Source organism: Podarcis liolepis (assembly GCF_965112155.1).
Source record: "Podarcis liolepis genome assembly, chromosome: 7".
Lineage (NCBI taxonomy): Eukaryota > Metazoa > Chordata > Lepidosauria > Squamata > Lacertidae > Podarcis > Podarcis liolepis.
In genome coordinates, this window is record NC_139561.1 from 65,855,153 (window position 1) to 65,873,308 (window position 18,156).

Consider the following 18,156-nt stretch of genomic DNA (forward strand, 5'->3'; position numbering starts at 1 on the left):
GCAAAGCTCTTTGTCTAATTTCTGCAGAATTCCCAGCTAAGAGAAGTGACAAGGTGGGTTGTTTTTTTTTAAAGCCAGCTGCAAATCTGGTTTTGGCCTGTTGAACTAATAAATATGTGAAGAAAGAGAAGCGGGGTGGGGGTGGTGATAGAGATTGTATGAGCTCCTCTTCATAGGGAGAAAATGAAATTGAAATTCTAAGGTCTCACGACAGATCCCTAGATTTCACTTAGAATTCAAGCTGTTCTGTGCGACAAAACAAATGCTTAAAATAAAGTTGATTTGCAAGAATACAAATTTATTTAAATGTCTATTTAAAATACATTGATAAAAGGTGATTGATAATAAAAAAACAATAATTTATAATAAAAAGACTAGGTCTTCAAGGATGGAGTTATAGCCACCTTAGTTCTACTCAGAGTAGACACATTGAAATTAATGAGCCTATTATTCATAGGGAAAAGGTGAGGTATAAATACCACTTCAGTGGGTCTACTCTGAGTAGGAACAGCATTGTCTATAACCTATGGATACCTGATTATTTTTTCTCATAAAAATACACGATTGTGAATAGTAGCAAATAGATGACAAATGTATTTTCTTCATTAATAACATATACATTTATGTAAATGATCAAACATATTATATACCCAAAAAACTTTTGTGTCAAATTACACTAACTTGTTAAGCCCCTCTCCCAATCTCCTTAACACAGCACCCTATTACTAACATCATCACAAAACGTATAAGCATTAATAGAAACATCCAATAGAATCCATCCAGATCCTTCCAGATTTCATGGGGCAGCCTCTCATGATCACATGTGCCAAGCGGATAAGACTGTTTGGAAAGACTACAGACATTTTTGTCCCATATGTGTGCATCCAGAAGGCACAATTTCATGCTTCTCATTACCTCACTATATGCCAGAGATTCACATGACATGGATTTGAACGGCTACTGCAGAGGAGATGGAAGTGTCTTCGCCAGAAGGACCAGGCCTGCCTTTACAAGACAAGCTGGAAGATTTACAAATAAACTTAATTACCCTGTCAAAAGTTTTTTTTTTGCCTCCAGTTCTGTCCATAACAATTGAATGTCTCTTCCCTCTCCTGGCTTTTTCCTATAACAGTAGATATTAAATTCAGTTTTTCTTATGGCTATAAAAACTACTTTCTTTGAAATTATTTCTTCCGGTCCTGCTAAAAATAGACCTCATAATACAAGAAGATTCCACTCTCTCTGTAATTACACCTTGGCTTTCTAACTGTCCTTTCCAGTTTATCTTATCAGTTTTTCATAGATCCAGCCTTGATTGAATTACAACAATAGAGGGGAGGCTTGGTTTTCTGTGTTACACCTCCCCATTCTAATTTGCTTGCTTTTAATGTAATTAGGTATTTATCCTTGAGGCCAGTGATCTACCTTAAAAATGGAATATCTTATTTTTTACATCCTTTAGATGTCTTCATTGTAGGTGCAGCTCTTGTGTACATCTCCCTTCGTTTTTCATGGAGTCTCTTCTCTTCCATTCATGGACTCAAGTGTGTTTTGTTCTTCAGCTCTGCAAACAAATGATAAGCTGCAGTATCTGGTTGTTTTATCTTGAGAATCAGATAGTTTGCATCCATCTTATTTTTGCCTTAAATATCTGGTTCCATCCAGCAATACTAGGTTCCAGTGGGAAAATCCTGCTAATTCCAGCTCAGTCACAGAGTTCACTGGGGGCACCTCCTAAATGTTAATATTTTGCAGGGTGGATTCAAGTGCATGCCAGGAAATTTAGGTTTGCGTTATTAAAGTGGATTCAAGTGCTCTGTTGCCCTAGCAGAAGCAATCCACTTAAAAAACAAACAAACATTATTTGCAGTTAGGAAAGTGATGGAGAAATGCCTTGGAAAGTGTGGAATGACTGACTGACTGAATAACACAATATATGAACACCCTGCAAGCAAATCAGGATAAATGTAGGGTGAGTGCGCATTGTAATATAAACTCCTTATATGCAAATCAGAACAAATGCTCGTAAAGGCAGGGCATAATCTTACCTCTGCATAAGCTTTGTGCAATCAAATCAGGATGGATGCTCAAGAAATAGATTGTCCGAACTGCAGGAGAATGGGTGCACAGTGGTACCTTGGTTTACGAACTTAATCCGTTCCGGAAGTCCATTCTTAAACCAAAGCGTTCTTAAACCAAGGCATGCTTTTCCATAGCAGCAGGGGACTCAATTTACAAATGGAACACACTCAACAGGAAGTGAAACATGTTCTTATTCCAAGGCAAAGTTCACAAACCAAAACACCTATTTCCAGGTTTGAAGCGTTCTTAATCTAAGTTGTTCATAAACTAAGCTGTTCTTAAACCAAGGTACCACTGTATTAAAGAAAAAATAACTCTTCCCCAAGCTGGCATCAGCACCCAACATCCTTAAATGCTCCAGGACTCTGGGAATTTCCACCACTGGTACTGGCTCAGGCTCCTTCTGTTGGGAAGCTGGATTTGGAAGCTGCCTCCTATTTCAATTTCCACAGTACCTCTGGGCAACAAGTCAGAGCATAGGAAGAAATTAAAGTGACAGGCAGTTCCGGGTTTTCTGGTGCAGATCATACTGCTGCTGTCTACTGCTGCCACCACCTTAATAAGCCTGCTGGGAGGGGCCCATTGATGTAGGAGGGACCCCAGGAGAGAATACTTTGCCAAAGTTGTCCTTCAAACCTGCAGTTGGTCTTAACTCTTTCTCTCCCTGTCTCACAAGGTTGTCAAGCTACAAGTTGCTCTGAGGTTTGAATTCCTCAGAGTAAAAGAAGGCTGTAAATATAAAATATTCCATTGTTAGAATTAGTAATTGTCAACCTTTTCTGATCTGGGACCAGCCTTTAGTCCAAACATGCACCGAGGATGCCTCTGCTGTTGCAGCTTTTTAGATCAGTACTGGGTCCCGATCCACCAGCTGAAGATCATACGTTTGCTTATTTTATCCCATTTCTGTATTAGTTACTTTTCAGGTCCAGTCCCTCACAAAATGATGCATAGAGAGAAATAGAACAGCAGAAGCTCAGGGACACTACGAGGCACTGAGCAGATTTAGTCAAATAGATGCATAACAGATACAGTGGTACCTTGGGTTAAGAACTTAATTCGTTCTGGAGGTCCGTTCTTAACCTGAAACTGTTCTTAACCTGAGGTACCACTTTAGCTAATGGGGCTCCCGCTGCTGCCACGCAATTTCTGTTCTCATCCTGAAGCAAAGTTCTTAACCCGAGGTACTATTTCTGGGTTAGCGGAGTCTGTAACCTGAAGCGTCTGTAACCCGAGGTACCACTGTACTGGATTTGATGACCAAAATTTTCTTAAGCAAAGGCAATATTAAAAAGGATAAGTTTTAATACCTGTTTAAAAGCCAGAGCTGAAGGAGCCAAATGAATTTTAACTGGAAATGAGTTCTACAACCCTGTGACTACCACCAAAAAGGCCTGTATTGTGGGCTCACCAAGCTAATCAATTTAACCTTAGAGCATGTAAGCTGGACCTCAGATGCAGATCTTAGACCACCGGAAAGGGTAATATGGGTGCAAACAGTTTTATAGGTAGTCCTGTCCCAAAATGTTTAGGGTCTGAGAGGTTAGTACCAGCACTTTTAAATGGTCTGGTAGCCAAGGCAAGTGGTGCAAAAGTGGTGTCACATGTTTGTGTATGTCATCAACATATTGATGGCAGTGCAACCCAAAGCTATGAATGACATCCCCTCCCCAAACATGGATGAGAAAATGCAATGGAAGCAGCAGCATTGTACCTATAATAGTGTACTTGAGGGAATGTCTGCCCAAATTCTCTTAGAAAGTTTACCCTATTCCAGACAAAGAAATGTCATGTAGATATATGGATGAACATCTTCCTTAAAAAGAGCAGACAGTTTGAAGTATGTAAAGCAGAGGTTATCCACCTTTCTGCTGAAGCAGTTTACAATTTTAGAGGACTAAAACAAATGATGTAACATTTAAAGTTAGGGGAGGGGCAGTCCAGCAGCAGACCCTGATGTTGTCTGTGGCTGGCTGCCTCCCCCCCCCCCTCAGAGCATATGGTGTCTGTAGACCCTGTAGGGGGAGGAGGGGACAGTCTGGCTGGAGCAGGTCAGATGGTGTCTGAGTTGTAGACCCATAAGATCTGGAGGGCCCAGCGTTGGCTATCCCTGATTCAGTCCCCTAATAAACAGTTGATGACAGCACCTGCAGGCAGTGGCGTAGCGTGGGTTGTCAGCACCCGGGGCAAGGCAAGTAATTTGCACCCCCTAACCCGTGGATTTGCGCCCCCTAACCCTAACCCCCAGATGTTGCGCCCGGTGCGGCCGGCCCCCCCTGCACCCCCCACGCTACGCCACTGCCTGCAGGTTTTCACTTCTTTTTATGTGACCCTCCAAAACCAAATCATGCACAACCCAATTGGTTCTATGTGGGAATTTTTTACCATTAAGAACAGCATGTGTAATATAAGAATGCTTCAGCAGAATCACAAAACTGATCTGCAAATAGTGCAACAACCCCAGCTAGCCTCAAACTGGCGTTGCCAGCGCGGCATATTGAGAAATTGATTTTTAATCCAAACCATTTTATTACACACGTTTCCGAGAAGATGCATTGCGACATAATTAGCCGTTGTGGACTGGGAGGAAATGGACTCTAGTTCTGAAAATCGTATCCCACAGGACATGTGTGAGCCTTTAAGGTGAAACCAGACTCTGCTGTATTTATTAGATATGCGGCTCTTACATGAAAAAAAGAGAGAAACGCCCCGACACGTGTCTGCCTCCTTCACAAGACGGCCATCCACCCGCTCCCACCCCCGCGTAACGCTCCGCCGCCCTCTCCAACGATCTGAAGCATCTCAAGCCAATCAGAACGGGAAGAGCTTGCCAACCAATAGCGTACGAGGCGGAGAAGCTCCAGCCGGCCGCTGTGGTAAACAATAACGAGAGGGAGCTCGTGCCTGAGCGATAGTCCTGGTGCGCCAATCAGTCGGAGAGTAGCCACGCATACCGGTCCAATAGTGGGAGGGGAGGCGGGAAGAGGGGGAGAGGCGCGCGCCAAAACTAGGCAGCGGCGGCGACGCGCGCGTTCTCTCTTCCTCTCGAGGGGAACATTAACCGCTGGGAGGGGGCGTGGCCTGCGAGGGGGAGGGTGTGCGAGCCAGGCGGGGCCCACGCGCGGAGGCGGGGCCGGACCGAAGGAGGCGGGGCCGGCTGGAGCAGGAGCTGCTGCTGTCGCAGTAAGAGCCGAGCTGCGGAGGGGGCAGCAGTAAGTGCAGTCCAAGGCTGGCCAGCAGCGCTGTTTGGATCTCCAGGAAAGATGCGAACTGGCAGCCGCTTCGGCAGGGCTGTAATTGCGTTTGATGAGCCTGGTGCAGTTAGGAGGAGGGAGGTACAGAACCTGTAATTCTTGGATGGGAAGCGCGAGAGAGGCCCGCTGCCTCTGGGGAGCTCGCCTGGCAGCAGCCTTATTTAGTGGGCACTTAGACCCATTGGCAGCGAGAAGCGAGCAAAGGCAGAAGCAGCCTTTTCTCTCCGCTTTCCCAACATCTGTGCCCAGACAATAGCAAGACTAGAAGGGAGGCAGCGATTTCAGAGACTTCAGTGCCTGAAGGATCGAGAGAGAGTCTGGGGCTGGGAGCTCAGGCAACCAACTGTCCGCCCAGCCCAATAATGAAATGCACAATTTCCCTCCCACCCTCTAGCTTTCTCAAACCGAAGTGTGGATCTCCGATTAGAGCTGTGGATCTCTAGTGTATTCTCTCGAGGCTTTTTTTTTTAAAGAGACAGTTGCTTCCATCCAATGAACAAGGAAGAAAAAGTTGTGAATCGTTTCTTCTCTGGGGAGGAGGAGAAGGAAGGAGGAGCCACGAAAGTCGGGATGCAGTTTGCCAGATGGTCATAAAAAGAGAAGAAAGCAAGCAAACAGCTACCCGACGACGTTTATTTTAAAAAAGAAATTACTCTGCATTAGGTGCATTTGCTTGCAAGCTAAGAAGGAGATTCCCACGAAGTCTTACATAGAGACCAGCAAGAGGGATATTAGCGATACAGTAGTTTGATTCCCCCCTTTTTCTTTTATTCCCTCCGCCCCATCCAAACCCCTCCTCTGGCCTTGTAGATCCTCCCCTTTTCTTTTTTTCTTTTTGGAGGGAGGAGGAGGAGATGAACGTTCGGCTTTTCCCTAAACAGCCGGCCGATTATTGCCAGAAGAACCCGATCTGGGAAGCCTCGAGGATGCGGCTTGCAACAGACGAAAGCTGATGGTGAGTCCGTCCGGGAAAAGAGCGAGCGAGAGAGGCCGGGCTGAAGTGGATGGAGAGAGGAGAAGGACGGAGGGGGGCTTGCAGACAACGCCGCGCTTGGGACCAGCCGATCGCGCCCCCCGCGCGCAACAGCTCCCTTGTGCAGAGCGCGCCAAGCTCCCGCTCCTTTCCCTGCAGAAATGCTGCATCATGAACCCATCACCCATCCGGATCTGCCCCTGAACCAGACAGAGAACAGCACCCCTGGTGCTTAATAGCAGCAGCAGTAAGCAAGGAGGGAGCAAGGCGTGGACGAAGTAAAGGGAAAGAAAAAGAAAGATCCGCCAGGTACCCCTCCCTTTCTGTCTGGCCAGGGCTGCCTCCATCTGCTGTCTCAGGACCCCCAAGGAGGCAGCGATGCCTCGGCCGTAGCCTTCGTGCCAGAAGGGGGAACTCCTCTTACAAGCGTGTGCGCGAAGAGGCGGCAGGAGGGCAGGCAGGAAGAGGAGGCTGCTTATCTCTCCCTGCGTGTCTCTCCGCTGAGCATCTCGTCAAGCAACTCCTCAACTTCTTGCCCGGCTGGAAGAGCAACCCGGAGCAGCTGCTGCAACTTCTCCTAGGGACAAGGGCTGCAAAGCAGAGTGGGACGGTGGCAAAGAAGCGCGCCCGGGTGGGTCCCTCTCTGTCTCTGTTCCTGGAGTGTCTAGTCTAGACTGAGACACGTGTCCTTTCACGAAGAAAGCCAATTTTTAACTCTAGCTCGAGAGAAGCGCGCGTTTTCACACTTCTGCACCACCACCCTTTATTATAATTATTATTTTTACAACCGGGATTTTTATTTTTATTTTTTAAGTCTCTGGATGGATCCACTCAACGGAGCAGGGCGCGCATTTTTATTAAGCATATAGCTCTCTCCTCTCCTCTGAGACAGCTGATCCCAACCACCCGCCCTTTGATCCCGCCCGGCAGGTTGCTCGGGTCGCCTGTCTGACGCCCCGCTGGGGTTGCTGCTGCCGCCGCCGCCGCCGCCCTCGCAGCCTCCTCGCGCCGGGTCCGGTAGCTTCGATCCGGGGTGGCTTCGCCGCCGCTGGTGCCGGGCCTTGCGGAGCGCCCATGCTGCTGCTGCGGAAGCTGCCGGGCATGCCGGGCTGGCCGCCGTCGGCGCTGGGTCTGCGGCTGCCGCAGAAGTTCCTCTTCCTGCTCTTCCTCTCGGGCCTGCTCACGCTCTGCTTCGGGGCCCTCTTCCTGCTGCCGGACTCTTCCCGCTTCAAGCGCCTCTTCTTGCCCCGCCGAGGGGGCGCCGGTGACGCGGGCGGGGACTTGGACGGGCTCCGCAGCCTCACGTCGCCGCCGCCACCGCCGCCCGGGGCCGACCCTGGCCTCCGCCATGCCGCCCCCAGCCCGCCCAACGCCGCCGCCGCCCTGCCGCCGCCTCGTCGCCTCAGGGACCCCAAACTCCCCCCCGCGCAGGCGGCGGCGGTGATGGAAGCCGCCGCCGCCACTTCCTCCCGCCGAGAGCGCCTCAACCCGCTCCACCGCCAGGTGCCGCCCGGGGAGAAGAAGGCGGCGGGAGCAGGAAGCGGCACCGGCAGCGCGGCCCCGCTCCGGCAGACGAGAGCCCCGTTCCGCTTCGACTACGAGGTCTTCCGCCGCAGCCTCCGCCACCCGGTGCTGGGAAGGAGGAAAGGCGGCACCGAGGACCCAGAGAACCGAGTCCGGCGCCTGAAGCTCAAGGAGGTGAGTGAGGAGGCGCTTCTCCATCTCCCCCTCTGCACACACAAACACACGCTTTCTCTTGGCATCTTTTTCCTCCCATGGCTTTCCTCAGGTTTTGCCGCCTTCTGAATTAAATTTCTGTTCACTGCTTCATTAATTAAGATGCTATCAATGGGAACGGTTCTTTTAGCAGAGTGCCTGAGAAATGACAGGTCCCTGCCCCAAAGAGCCTAAGTGCTCTAAATCAGGTATCTTCAACCTTTTCAGACCCAGGACCCACTTTTCACCCATGCATGCCCATGGGGACCCATTTCTTAATCTTTCCCCATCTATTATCATGGTGGTACTGCTCCCCTTGTGACCCCCCTTGGACCTGGCAGTGACCCACCAGTTGAAGACCAGTGCTGTAAAATGTGTGATAGATGAGGGTAGTCAATGTGGTGCTGTAAAATTACAACTCCCATCGTCCCTGACCATTGGTCATGCTGGCTGAGGCTGATGGGAATTGAAGTCCTCCACACCTTGAGAGCACCATGTTGGCTACCCTTGCCATAGACAGGGATGAAACAATTCCTTTGGTGTGGAAGCTCTGCTTTTGAATCCTGTATAGTTGATGTCAGAAATGGCTTTCTGACTATGTTCAGAGGTATGGTTTTCCATCAGGGCTGCACCTTTTGCACATTGGAAATAGGTTGCAGGGCTGAACCCTGGCTCAAATACATTCCACCCCTTTGGTTACCTCTCCACAGCTCCCCTCATATCTTTTGAGTGCATTCAGAATTAATCTGGAATTGTTACTACTGTATTAAGTTGCTCTGTCTTCACAAGTGTTTACATGGATTAGAGTTCCTCACTTTGCCTCATAAGCATGTGTTGAAAGGGTGGGAACAACAGACTGGCTTGAGACTGCAGTCTTAAATCCACTTATCTGGGGAGTAAGTAAGCCCCATTAAAACTTGGAGGGATGTGTGTAAAGCATATTGTGCTGTAAAGCATATAACTTGGAACAACTTCAGATGTGACTTTAACAGGTAATGCGCTGCAGACCTGTGTTGTGTCTGTTGGTCTGCTAATGCCATCATCTTTGAAGTGGGGACACACATTGGTTTTTCAACCATGAAGATGTATGCTGAAAAGCTGGGGATCTCTGAAGCTCTGTGCAATATGTTTCTGTGATGTACGTGATTTAAAACATGTTGAAGACTACAGGTTCTAGAGAGTGTGTGCAACATGGGGTTGTAATGCATAGCTGTTAAAATTGTGAAGTGGCTTGCAAAAGGCATGTTGAGTGATAAGTAAGCATCTGCATCATATCTTGAGTATTGTGCTTTTCTCATCATCATCATCATCCCCTTCCTTGGGTTATGCCTTTCACCCCATTGCCTCTTTAGGCTTCTGTTAACTGCCCATTAATATTCCTTTTTTTCCACTCACCTTTTCCATGTTCCCAATTCCTTCCTTTCATTCAGCATTTCTTGACTGCCTTATTCCTCTCACACACTACTCTTCATTCCTCCCCCCTCATGTTTTCACTTAACCACTCTTTCTCTTTTTCTGACTTACCTTCCATTTTGGCTCTCAATGGCTTTTTCAATTTCTCTTCCATGCCTTCTCAATTTGTCTCTTCTTAATGCTCCCTTTTAGCTGCTCCTATGCATGTTTACTCACAAGTAAGCCCCACTACTCTGGGATTTGTTCCCTGCATAAGAGTGTAGCCCTGCAGTACCAGCCCTTATGCATGCTTAGAAGTAAGTGCCACAATATTTAATAAAGCTTACACCCCAGTAAGTGTGTTTAGGATACTGTACAGACAATTACTTTCTTCACTTCCCCTTATCTCCCCCTGCTCCCAGCATTCATTACCCCAGTGTTTTCCATTACACATTCTTTTTCATGATAGTGTTATATATACATAATATTAAACACACAACCTCAAATTTTTGCAACCTCAAGCCAAACCTTTTTACAATAATATATTTTGTTTCTAGGAATTGACTACAGTAGTGTACATATTGTTTGTGTTGTATGCGTATGATAAAGAATGCAGATGTTGCATAATAATAAGTATATTGTTGAAGCTGAGTGATGTGTAAGCACTAGAAGTGTGGCATATAAAGAATAAATAAATATAATTCCCATATGTTACACAATGCAATGTGTATCATATGTGAGCATGGTACATAAAAATGCACTCTCATATTTTGCTTTTTGTTTTCCTACCCTCATTTCAAAACTTCATGCACCATATTAATACACAATATGAACTAATCCCTTCTCACCTTTAGTTAGTGAGCCCCCTCAACGTTGCTGCTCATTTTTGTATTTTTTCTTACAGTGTCACCTGTCAATTCTTTGTTATCTCATGCTGTCTTGTGTACAAATAACAGTTTTTCATGTAATATAGTAGAGCTTATGGTGCACACATGTCTTTTTTAATTCTGTTATTTGTTTCTGGTGAAAGAGGCTTTTGAAACTCAACAAAAGCCTGCTAAACCTATTTAACTAGAAATTAGCATGACAGAAGCAGTTAAAATAGAGATACTTGCCCAGTATATATATTATCAGACTTTTTGAAAAGTTATCCGGACACAGCTGTAGCTAGTCTGTTATATTGGTTTGGTCCTCCTTCAGTTCATGTTTCACCAGGATCCCTGTGTGTGTTTCACCAACATTCCCCTATTATTCTTACTTGTATTGCATTTTTTCTACTAATCATTCTGGCTTTCCAAATACCTTTCCTGTGGTTTTATCCATCCCTGCTTCTGCCACCCATCTACTTATACTTCCTTCTCTTCAATACCAGATTGAGATTCCTTTTCTGGAGCTAACTTAGCACTCAGCCCTTTGAAAGCACATGTTCCCTTCACCTCTCCTCTTTGCTTTCCCATAGAGCATATATGAAGGAATTCTAATAAGCTGGTAGCAGGACACAATAAGATCAAACTGAGTAAAGAGACTCTCTGGTTGGGTCTTCGGGGAAAAACACTGTAGAAATTGAAATGGCTCTTGGGAAATGGTGGAAGTTTGGTCAATTGAGATGCATGAAACCAAAACTTGATGAAGTGTTTGAAATAGATAGGGTGAAGAGGCCCAGAAGGTCATCCCAAGTCCAAAGTGAACCTTTTGCCTAACGATAAGATTACAGCAGCCTCTCTAAGACCTGTTTCAACCTTTTCAGACCTTGGACTCATCATTAACCACAGCTTGCCACATGGGACCCATTCCTGTATTTCATATTGTTTTTGACTGCACGTCTTTCTACCTTTACCTCTTTCTCCTCTTGCTTTCTCGTAACAAAAATAATGCTGCTGGTATGACTCACATTAGGTAGGAGATCAGTGGACTTCCACTCCTCAGCTAGCGTGCAGAGGGCTGGGATGAACTGTTTGCACCTCTGCCAAAGGCAGGACACACAGCTGTAGTGCACATGTAGGAAAAGTCAGAAATGTCTTGCTAGCTCCTTTGAACTGGAGCGGGGGACACACCTGGCCCTGAACTTGACCATTGGTGAGAACCTGTATTTGTGGCAAAACCCATTTTTCAAAAGGAAATTTCATTTTGGCACATGTCCACCCACCAAGGTGCATGCCATTTCTGGTCAAAGCAACCCTCAATTCCCAGTGTTATAGGCAACAGAACAGACATAGATAAAAGCCCGTGGGAAGCACTTGTGTTTGACCCAGTGCGGCCTCTCTCACTTTGTACAGTATGTTGGCACCCAGCATTTGATGAGACACAAGGAGAATAATAGACCAGATTCTACCATGTGTCTGTGTTGGACTCCGAACAATCTCACTTGTCACGGTGGGTTTCACACGTGTAACTGAGGACAGAGATTTGGCCCAGTGCCAGCATTGCATGCATAAAGGACTGGCTAGCAGCTTTGCAAAAGGGTGACCTAGTTAACCAACAAGCTATAGATTCAGTGCAGCACTTGGGATCCTTTGGCTCCGCTGGCTTGGAGCAAACCTGAGGTTGGCAACAGATGCTAATTCATAAAGCACAGAGATGAAATGGTGCGAGCATTAATTCTCTGGATCAGTTCCTCCAACAAACATCTTTGAACAGGGAGGAAAGTCTAAATGTAGTAGAACAAAATCCAGGGTGACAAATCATGGTCGCAACACACCTTTTTATTTATTTTTTAAAAATATACAATATAAAATATTATTTCTGATTCTGAGCTTTTCGATCAAGTCTTGCAGAGAAAGCAGTGCACTAACAATAAAATTCTAATTTCTCTGCCAGGCAACCTAGACAAAATGCACCCGGGGTGCTCGTTTTTCCTTACAGTCCCAGGCATAGTTGAGATTAGCTCTGCCTGCCTGTTGGACTGTTGTTAGCAGCAGGGAATTGAGAGAGGACTGCTGCCCCCCTCCCTGCCGCCTGGGTTTCTTTGACACTTGGGAGTTAAGGCTTCTCATTTGTTTCTTGCTGCATTGCAAGCTTCTGAGGCCTAGAGCATGCTGGTACAAGAGTTTCTCTTAACCACAGTAGCATTGCTTTATACAAGGCAGCACATACAAACCGGTTGAATAAATGAGTAAAGCACCTCTAAGTTAGTGGCACTTGAATCATGAAACCAAGGCTACGTGTGAATTTTCCCTAAGCATGCACCTCTAGCAATCTCTAATGTACAATCATGTCCAACATGATTATTTCTCCATAAATTAAGAGTAATCTATGCAAGGCTGCAAAAGTGCTTCACCTGATTCAGAAGAGCTGGCATCGCTGCATCTGTGATTACTTGGCACCTAACGTTGAAGGGCCTACATTGCTGTCTGTTAAGAGGTAGCTTTGAAAGCAGTGTTAATGAAGAAATGGATCCCCACCCCCACCCCCGTTCTTTCCAAGTAGCTCATTTTTATTCCCTTTCTCCCTTTTGTTAGTACATTTTGTTGCAGAAAACCTGTAGCTGATGTATATTCAGTACAGCCTTAACACAGGATGGAAACTGGAGATGCTTCTGGGGCGTTTGCATGTGGCCATTTCTTGAAGGGAAAAGGCAGCCTTGGTTTCTTTTGCGGATGGGTGCAGAATGTGAATCCTACTTGTAGAAAGTGTTGCATCTCTTTTTCCCACCAGAAAAAAAGAAAGGAAGTAGGGGCTAGTTGTGTTTTCTTTTCAAGTTATTGTAGCATAGGAGCAGATCAGAAGTAAGCTTGGTTGTACAGAAGTTGCCTACAGGTGTGACTCGCTGAGTACAGGTCTAAAGTTGATGTCTTCCCTGCCCCAGATCCAGGCAAATTCATCTGGATAGCCCCCCAGGATTGGAAGCTATAGCTCCCCCTGTGGCCTCACAACCCTTTGGGAAGATTTCTAGTGGGGACAAAGAAGCAGCTTCTGTCCTGGAAACTGACCTGATTGTTACATCTGTAATGACTCTGCTGCAGTAACAGAATTTGGTGTAACATATGCTATATTCTGTGGAAGGCAGTGGAAGACAGGAGTGCCTGGCGTGCTCTGGTCCATGGGGTCACGAAGAGTCGGACACGACTAAACGACTAAACAACAACAAAAATGCTATATTCTGGATACATTCAAATAATGTATGGGTTAATTAATAGGACTGTGGTATTTTAAATAATCTCCAAACATCTCTATTCTATCATTCTGGTTTTAACCAGATCCTTGAGTGGCTTACAATTTAAAAAATCCAGTAAAACAGGTTAGAGCACATCACATCCCAGTTCTAAGCAAGAAAATATGAAAACAGCAGCAAATGTTCAATATAAAAACAAGCAGATCAATTGGTTGTTCCTGAAAAGCCTTCTGAATCAGAAAAGCTTTTGCTGAGTTGTGTTTGAATTCTTAACACTTACCTAATTTTCAGATACATCATGTACTCAAATTCAATGTAAAATACTTGCGTTGTTATAATTAAGTAAAAGTCCTGCATGTTGTTTTTAAAGGACTTCATTTGTCATCTTTTCAGCTACTGGACTAGGGAGGTAACTGTGCAAAACAGGAAAAGAGGCTAGTTAAAGATAAAAAATTGAGTTTTCAGCAATTGTAAGGACTAGAGGAAGGAAATGGAACATTGGGGTAAAGATAAAAATGTATTAAAAAATAGTGAAAATCTTTGCAGGAAAAAGAAGGCGACAGAGCTCTGTGTCAACCTTTAGGATAGATAGCAGCTGTTGATTTATTAGTATGATGCAATTTTAGGGAGTTGCTGAGAAGACACTGAGATTTGTTGGATGGCATGCCAAACTACTGTGTAAGTTGTTTCTTAGGCAATAGACACGTGAAAATGCTTTTGCCAGAAGTTCTTGTGCAATGAATTGGTTTGTGACTTTAATTTCCAGATAATTCCTTTAATAGAATTTAAAAATCAGAACAAGGAGAGGGTAGTAATGAATCTGGAACATTTTCAAATGCAAGTTAGCAATGCTTCACATTCTTTTATCTTTTTTTTTAATGCCCCTGAAATGTTTACATGTATATTTAAAGTTGGGTGTGCATGTTGACAAGTCAGAATTTACTAATGTGTACCATATAGAAATTTTATTGTATTAATTAATTTTTTAAAATAAAATTTCTATCTTCCCTTCTCCCCAAAGGAACTCAGGGTGGTCAACTGCCAAGCAGGACAATTTAAAATATAATAAAAACCCATTTAAAGCGTTTAAAAACAATAATAAGATCTAAAAACATGTAAAAACAGTCACATATCCTCACAACTCTTCTTTTCAAGGTTGACAGGAACAGCTTCTTTCACTCTCAAATGCCTGGGTGAACAGGAATGTGTTTAACTTCCTTGTGAAAGTAATTAATGAAGAAGACAGAGGTACCTTACCAGGGAGGGCATTCTACAAACAGGGAACCGCTACCAAGAAGGCCCTGTCTCAGATCAGTGGCACGATTAATAGGGCCTCTCCTGCTGATAATAGGACCTGAGATAATACTGGGAAGTATCTTTCAGATATTTGGGTCCCAGGTAGTTTATGTCTTTGGGATTATCTGCTGCTTCTTGCTGTGTTTACATTTAGTTCTAAGCCTAGGTTTGCTGCTGGATAATGGGTTAAACAACCACAGCACTGTTTAATGCTCTTGGGCCACTCATTCCTATACTGATTTAGGGAAGGGTTCAGGTGTTTGTCAACTTGATAAGTTCAAGGAATTCCAGGGACAACAGTTGGGCCATTCAGTTTATTCATAAAAAATAATTATTGGACTTGTCATGAAATCTTGTCTCTCAAAAGAAAGAAAGTGGAATTGAGAGCCCTTAAACTTTCTGGTGTTTATTGACTACCCCCCACCCACCCCCGTCTTGAAAATGTAACCAATCTGAGGATGAGGTGAGTTGGAGTCGTATTTAACTTGGAGTAAATGGTTGTAGAAATAGGCTCCAGATAGGCTAGCTCCAGGTTTCAGACAGCCTGCTCCCTCTAGCATTCCCAGAAGATGGCCTGCTGTAAAGTGTCCTCTGCCTCCTGAAACATTTGCAGATGGTTACAAGATGTAGATTGATGCTTTTGAATTATGGTGCTGGAGGAGACTCTTGAGAGTCCCATGGACTGCAAGAAGATCAAACGCATCCATTCTTAAGGAAATTAGCCCTGGGTGCTCACTGGAAGGACAGATCGTGAAGCTGAGGCTCCAATACTTTGGCCACCTCATGAGAAGAGAAGACTCCCTGGAAAAGACCCTGGTGTTGGGAAAGATGGAGGGCACAAGGAGAAGGGGACGACAGAGGATGAGATGGTTGGACAGTGTTCTTGAAGCGACAAACATGAGTCTGACCAAGCTGCGGGAGGCAGTGGAAAACAGGGGTGCCTGGCTTGCTCTGGTCCATGGGGTCACGAAGAGTCGGACACGACTAAACGACTAAACAACAACATCAACAAGATGTAGGACTTTCTCAGTAGTGGCAGCCCTTTTACAGATAGGTCCACTTGACTTCCATGTATGGCTGGCATGTGGAGCCTTTGGATCGCCAGAAGTTGCTGAACCACAACTCCCATCAGCCCTAGTGAGAATACCTGATGGCCAGGGATGGTGGAAGTTGTAGTTCAGCAACATCTGGAGAGCCAGAAGTACATCACACCTGATATATGGAATAGGTGTATGTGAACGAAGAGCCTTTCTCTCTCTGAGGAAAATTAATCCTGTAAGCATTGTGCCTGTTGAGCTTTGGTTCTTTTAAAGAATAAAGCTGTTACTCAGAGGCAGCTTCTTTAACATGGCTCATTGCCCAAAAATTTTATTCATGCAGTGGCTTTCTGGGGAATGTCCCTGTAGGGTCCCACTCCTATACTCTTGGTCTTCTATCAGCCTGGACACTAACGAGTTCTGGAGATCTTTTGCACTTTTCAATACACTTTTTTCTAGTTTTGATGTGAGGAGTGCAGTGTACCATCAGCAAAGGTTGTAGAGTTCTTGTGTGCATGTCCTATTAGGGGCTGGGCAGCTGGCATGCTATTGGCAGTGATTGTTGAAGCTTTTGCTTTCAGGGAACTTGCTCTGTGCCAAACACTTCTATGTTGATTTGCCAGTTGAGGAATCCCTGAGCACCTGCCAGTGTATTCTGCAGGATTCTGATGTGCTCTGTGCTCTGTTCGTGCGGGGATCTGGGCAGTTCTGTTGTGCCTTGCTATTGGTCTGCTGATCAGTGTGCAATACAGAACATAAGTAATGTTCTCCTTCTGCTGCAAATTGCCAAGAAAGATTGGCAGAGGTAGCAAGGAGTCTTTGAGGAATACTGTTATAACATCACTGAGGAACTTTGATAAACTTTCAAGGACCCCCAAGTTCCCTGGAATACAATTTGCCAATGCAATTCCTGGGCTTCGTATTTGGCCACAGGAGGGGGTACTTTGCACTTTATTAATTTGGAAAGTTGCTTTTGGGGAAACTTTCTGTACATTGGTTTGCACATAATGGTCCACAGCTGCACAAATGATAAACCATAGGGGGCTACAAGCTGCAGTTCAATACAGACAGCTGTTAATGTTTATTAAAAGTGAATATATTGTAGCCATGATTTTAACGTAGTAGGAGAGTCAGAGTTGTGTAGAAATGGCAATATCAGGCACAGAATTCAGCTTCTGGGTATGTTTCCCTCCTTCCTTCCTTCCTTCCTTCCTTCCTTCCTTCCTTCCTTAAAACAAGTTTCTGGCCCTTATAATCATGCAGCTCTGTTTGAAAGGCTGTGGACCATACCTGGTGAAATTTCAGAACATCAAGGAGAGGAGATGTACTTTGTCATAGAACGCACAAAGAATTCACATACTCAATCCCTGGCAACTCCAATAAAGGATCATAGGGAGCAGAAGTTGTGTCCATCAGACCTGGAGAGCTGCCAAACACTAGGCCACACGGACCAATAGCTTGAATTGGCATAAGAGAACTTCATATGCTCATTTCCATTGATTTAGACAGCATTTCAATATTTAGAAGCCTTTTATGTATTTATCTAGCTGACCCTTGCAACAACTCTTTGAATTCATTCTGCCCCAGAAGCAGTGATTTGCCTAAGGCTTTTCTCTTCCCCGCTTCCAAAGTTCCAAACAAAGAATTTCAGTGTGTCAGCTAAGCACTTTTCCTGGTTATCTTGTGTCACTGTTTCTCTTTGGAAACATGAGCCCTGGTCACCAGAAATGATGATCTGCCTGTGATGTGCACAGTAACATTTCACAGGATGAAAGACAGGTGGGTCAAGAAGTTATTGATTCTGTCATCCCATTTCAAGCTGTGATTTCATCCATGTGAAACTGTATCGCTGGGCTGGTCTTAGTTTAAAAAGATTATTCCATTCTATGCAGGTCCAAACTCAAATAACTGTTCAGTCCTACTCCTTACCACTAGAGTAGCCTTCCCTAACCCAGACTGTTTTGCACTCCATCATCCCTGACCATTGGTAGTGCTGGTTGAAGCTGAAATACAAAACATCTGAAAGGCACCAAGTTGAGAAAGATTTCTATACAGCTGGTGTGGGAATCTTTGGCCCTCCATATGTTGCTGAACGACAACTCCCATAAAATCCCATGCTTGCAGGAGCTGATGGGATTTGTAGTTCAGCAACAACTGGCAGACCAAAAGTCACCCACCCCTGCCAAAGAGAGTAAAAATAACCTTCATTTCTCAGCTGCAAGTTGGTAGACATTTTGCTCTATACCTGAGAAGTAATAATTTATCTTCACTATATTTCCCTACTGTAGAAGGTTA

General features: G+C 45.0%; 1 protein-coding gene across 2 annotated transcripts in view; it reads left to right on the forward strand.

The window, feature by feature from the left end:
- The first annotated feature begins 4,886 nt into the window (after nt 1-4,886).
- MAN1C1 (mannosidase alpha class 1C member 1) overlaps nt 4,887-18,156 on the forward strand; it is a 131,952-nt gene continuing 118,682 nt past the window's right edge. The window contains exon 1 of one of the 2 annotated variants that reach the window (XM_083511957.1): nt 4,887-5,002. Coding sequence is in view for 1 of the 2 variants with exons in the window: in XM_083511956.1 (XP_083368082.1) it covers nt 7,384-8,007 (624 nt within the window). In the remaining variant the exon portion in view is untranslated. Of the gene's footprint in view, nt 5,003-5,180; nt 8,008-18,156 lie in introns of those variants that run through there. The other variant, XM_083511956.1, reaches the window with a different exon arrangement.